General features: G+C 46.8%; 1 protein-coding gene across 2 annotated transcripts in view; it reads right to left on the bottom strand.

Annotated features, from left to right (window-relative positions):
- Vps13a (vacuolar protein sorting 13 homolog A) overlaps positions 1–2,119 on the bottom strand; it is a 221,262-nt gene extending 219,143 nt beyond the window's left edge. For both annotated transcript variants that reach the window (XM_005352017.3, XM_026781029.1), the window contains exon 1: positions 1,887–2,119. In XM_005352017.3, coding sequence (XP_005352074.1) covers positions 1,887–1,986 — 100 coding nt within the window. In that variant the 5' untranslated portion in view covers positions 1,987–2,119. The remainder of the gene's footprint in view (positions 1–1,886) is intronic.
- Between the last annotated feature and the right edge of the window lie 3,121 nt (positions 2,120–5,240).

Below are 5,240 nucleotides of genomic sequence, written 5' to 3' on the forward strand. Positions count from 1 at the left end.
GCTCAAATGGCTACACAGAAGAAGCCAAGTGTGGTGGCACAGGCCTCAAAAAGGATCTGAGAGTTCCAGGCCAGTCAGGGATACACAGTAAAATCTTATCTCAAAAAGAAAGAGCTACATAGGCAAAGGATTCCATTTATGACACTCTAGAACAAGCAACACAGAGAGGAAACATCGGTAGTTGCCTCTTAAGGAGGGATCAATTACAAAGAAGAGGAAATGCTGTAGGCTTGTAAAACCTTTTCGTATCCAATACTGGAATGGTGGATATATGCTTCTTAACATTTATTTTAAAAAAACTATGCATGGCCGGGCGGTGGTGGCGCACGCCTTTAATCCCAGCACTCGGGAGGCAGAGGGAGGCAGGCGGATCTCTGTGAGTTCGAGACCAGCCTGGTCTACAAGAGCTAGTTCCAGGACAGGCACCAAAGCCACAGAGAAACCCTGTCTTGAAAAAAAAAAAAAACAACAACAACAAAAAAAAAAACTATGCATGAAGGTGAATTTTCTCGAAGTAAACTTTAAATACAGAAATTCGATAAGCTGTATTCTACACAAACCTGCATCTTGTATATAAAGCAACATTTCACTACAAACCAAGCCACAATTCAAGTAGTTTTTCTTCTTGTTCTTTTTAATTTTTTTCTTTAATTTTTATTTTATGTGTGTGGGTGTTTTTACTTGCGTGAAGGTTTGTGCACCACATGCTTGCATACAGTGCCCCCACGAGCCAGAAGACAATGACAGAAGCCCTGGTTCGGGAACTACAGATGGTTGTGAGTTGTTGCGTAGACACTGGGACTTGAACCCAAGTCATCAGGAAAAGCAGCCAGTGCTCTCAAACACTGAGCCAACACTCCAGTCTTCTTTCGGAGGTACAGAGGCCAGTTTTGTTCTCACTTTGCAACTGAGAAGCAGCACAGATTAAGCAATCTGCAAGAGTTGGTCTCAGGCGGGCTGTGCTGGCACTTATGCATCAATGTTTGCCCACTTGATCATGATGGAAGGCAACTAACTACAAGAGGGTTTGTTTGTTTAATAAAACTAAATTTCTTACTCACATTATTTCAAAACTGAGGCTCAGCTAAAATAAAGCTGGAAGTGCAGGCATACCCGAGAATGCGCACACTTTTTACACAAATAATTAGCCCTAATTTTGACCTGGAACACACACTTCAAAAACGACTAGTAGCTACATTAAATAAACACAGCATAATACAAGACAGATGGAAACTCTAAATGTAAGACACTGTATACGGTAAGATGCAGCCCTTCCGAACTATGCGTCGCTCAGCGTGTCTTCTTCAAGTTGGCCGAAATATTGAAAGGCCATTTAGATTCTGACCGCCTGTTTGCCTGCATTTTCTTTACGTTCTTTTTTTTTTTTCTTTTAACTCAGTCTTTTACTCAGAACCACAAACACCCACATGGGCAGGCTGCTACCTCAACACAGAAGAGGATTTCCTTTTCTCTTGCCCTCGTTACCAGCCTAGCCCAACTAAGCAACCCCTCAAGTCCAGGAAGGCACCGCGAAGTGAGGTCAGGAAAGGACTAAGAGCGTCTTCGCGGACAGCGCCTGGCCTTCACGTGCGAGGCGGCGTGCGACACGCCGTGGGATCGGCGGAACCTTCGTTACAGCCCAAGGGGAAACTGACAGGGATGGCTCCCTCGCCCGGCAGAGGCCAGAGGTCACCGGCGCCTGGCCCCACCGGGTGGCACGGGAGGCTTCAGCTCGCGCCGCCCGCCCGGGAACCGTCGCCCGGCTTTACATAACTTCAAGGGCGAGGCGGGTAGCTGCAGGTGGCGGCGCCGGGCTGGCCAAGGACCGAAGCCACGAGAAGCCGCGCCGCCATCTCCCGCGACACTGGGATCGAGACCCCCGTTACCTTTCCAAATGCCCAGAGAGAGCTGAGACTTGTCCAGGTTCACCACATAGTCGCCCAGGAACCGGTTCAACACGTCCACGACCAAGGACTCGAATACCATTTTCCACAGCCGCGAACGGCACCGCGGCACGACCCCGCGCTGCTCCTCCCTCGAGACAGCTCGGCTTTACCGGCTCCCGGCCGCCTCCAGCCACGGCGCCACGGCCGCCGGGTCACTCAACCCCGCCGCGAGCCCCGCAGAGGCAAAGTAGCCCCGCGCAGCGCGCGTGCGCACCGCGGAAGCGCGTGGGGGCGTGGCCGACGCGGAGCCGGAGGCGCGGCCGGGACAGGGAGGGAGAGAAGGAGGGGGAGGGAGGGACGACGGCTGCGCAGCCGCGGGTGGCCCGCGGGCCGAACGCCCCAAACGCCGCGTCTCTCCCGCCGGCCCCGCCCCCTACCCGTCGCTTAGCAACAGGAAACCAGTCGAGAGCCGCGAGGTTTTGTAGACCCCGCCCCGGAATGACCTCCGGAGTACCAGCCTAGAGCTCGCGCCGGGTGGCTGGGCGTGGTGTTAACCGACGGGAACGCCCTTTCGGCAGGAAAAAAAAAAAAACACCGTCGTGGGACGCACCCGCTGGAGGGTGCGAGGTGTGCCGTTGCGGGGAGTTTCCTGAGGCAGTTTCCCAGGGCATTTACTCCGACGTCGGTTGTGAAGTTCGGCTATCCTTGGTCCTGGGACGCCTCAAGCTGCTCCTGCAGTTCTCCCGGCCTCTGTCAAGGATGCTAACTGGTCTTTGCAGAGCCTTCGCTTACTTCTCTAGCTGCGAAACTGTGCAAAAGCGGACTGAAGGAGAGTCAAGTTGGGAGAGAAATTCCAAGTCCCTAACGTGCAACTGGTCTTGTTTTGTGTTTTGTTTTTGTTTTTTTTTTTCCGATCAAGACATTTATGTGAAAGCAGCCGATCGTTTCAAAGAGTAGCACGTTTGGGAGCCAGTCCGAAGACCGCAGAGGACCTGCCAAGAAGGCTAGACACCTCGTAGCCTTCCCTGAGTGCCTTTCTAAAATAAGAAGAGCATTCTCAGCTCCACACGGACTTACAATTAGTCCCAAAGGCCAGAGCTCACAAGACAGATGTGTCACTTAGAGAGCTGACGTTAATAATCCTCTGAGGATTTCGGGCAGCAGTACACTTTCAACTTTTCCCTCTTTGTATGGCAAATCCTGACTTACCACTTACTACATTTTAAGCATAGTCACCAAGTTTTCAGATTTTTAAGCTTAAGATTGGCCTTTGTGGGGGCTGGAGAGATGGCTCAGTGGTTAAGAGCACCGCCTGCTCTTCCAAAGGTCCTGAGTTCGATTCCCAGCAACCACGTGGTGGCTCATAGCCATCTGTAATGATATCTGGTGCCCTCTTCTGGCCGCAGGCATACATGCAGACAGAATACTGAGAATACTATACACATAATAAATAAATAAATCTTAAAAAAAAATTAAAAAAAAAGATTGGCCTTTGTAAGAAAAACGCCTGGCAAAAATAATGTTGTTTTAATTTTATAGAACGTATTAGCATTTTTGTACAAAAATGGTATGTGTCTAATATATTTTTGTCATATTCCTTGCCCATCACCCTTTCTTGTCCCTTCTACTCCAAATAGGCCCCGTTTATTTTAATGAATTTTTATCAAGATTATAAAAGTACAGATTTTTATTTCACACAATTTAAAATTGTGTATAAATGTTTTACATGCATGCCTGCTGCCCCCCAAAATAACTCTGGTTCTGGAGTTATAGGTGGTAGAGAGCCTCCATGTCTGTGCTGATGATAGAATGCAGGTCCTCTGAAGAGTATCAAGTGGTATTTGCTGCTGAATCATCTCTTGAACCTATTGCTAAAATGTTATCCCAGGGGAGACATAAACCACTGGACCACTTGTCCTCAGGCCTCCAGGGACAGATGGAGGCATGACTCCACCGAAGTTCACTTTGGAGAAGCAATGTGTTTCTTGGGCTTCCTTCCAGAGTGTAGGTGAGGAGATATATAAGGGGTGTGCGTGCGCCTCTGCACAAAAGGCCACACCTGGGAAGCATTTACCCACAAGGGTTGAAGGCTTTTCTGTTGCAGCTTCATAGATGGAGACCAACCCTCTCATCTCCCCCATTAGTGTATACTCTACTCCCTGAGGCCATGTGTGGTTCAGGCAGGGTCACACACAATAGGCAGGGTCACACACAATAGGTAGCAGCAGCTGAAAACGCCCTTCTACCAACTCATATAATCCTTTTGCAAGGGAATATAGCTGAACTCCACTTGATGGAGTATGCTTGGCTAGGGGGACAGTCACAACAAGGCCCCCCAAAACAACTGGGGCATGTTGTTGTTTGCTATTTCTGAGACAGGGTCTTACTATGTATTTCTGGATGGCCTAGAACTCTACATGGAGTTGGCCTCAATCTCATGGAGATGTGACTGCTGGCCTTAAAGGCAATTGTCACCACACCTGGCTTATTGACATGCTCTTCATTATTTTCACATAACTTTGTATCTGAAGGGCCTTCATGAAGTCAACTTGCTGGTCTTAGTGATGCTAAGGTATTGGGAATTTTTCAAAAGTCACAACCAAGCTGGAATGTACTGATTCAACATACCTATTTCTCTAGCAAGCATTGGAAGAGTACCTCAGAGTGTGTGCTGGCACAGAGCGACTGTGAGGCTACAATACCCAGAAGAGGGTAACGCCACAGGTTCTGAGGCAGTTTGTTATTATACTGTTAACACAAATGTACAGAGCTTAAAAAATTTCCTCTGTGAGTCCTAATACCCACCATAAGCTGAAAGTTACAAAACTTCCAGAACTCAAAAAAAAAAAAACAAAAACAAAACTTTAGCACCTTGAAAAGCTTCAAATTCATTTTCTGCAATCCAGGAAAATTTAGGAAGATATTGATTTAAAGGGGGTGCATTAAAATTGCTAAATATCATTGAAAAAATCTACTGAATAAAGCTATAAGGAAAAAAGATGCAATTGTAACTGAAACTTTTGTCTAAAGTTAGGTGGTAAATGATAAACCTCTATTTCCTAATAACTACAACTTATAATTTACATTTAGTCATTGTATAGCTTAATCCATCTGGGGAAGCTTAAAAGCAAAAATATATAAATGTCCTTTGGAAAAAGATAGACATGTACATTAAATTAAATTTCTCTTGGGCTTTGAAAATAAACTCACAGACTACCAAAATAAATTTTTGGAGTTTCAAATTTGGAAATATGTCAGTTCTTTCTCCAGATCACAATCTAAATGATGTATTCCATTGCTTGGTCAAATGAAAACGCAGGGAGTATTCAAATAATCCCAAACTACAATAGCCTC

The sequence above is a fragment of the Microtus ochrogaster genome, chromosome 8 (assembly GCF_000317375.1).
Source record: "Microtus ochrogaster isolate Prairie Vole_2 chromosome 8, MicOch1.0, whole genome shotgun sequence".
Lineage (NCBI taxonomy): Eukaryota > Metazoa > Chordata > Mammalia > Rodentia > Cricetidae > Microtus > Microtus ochrogaster.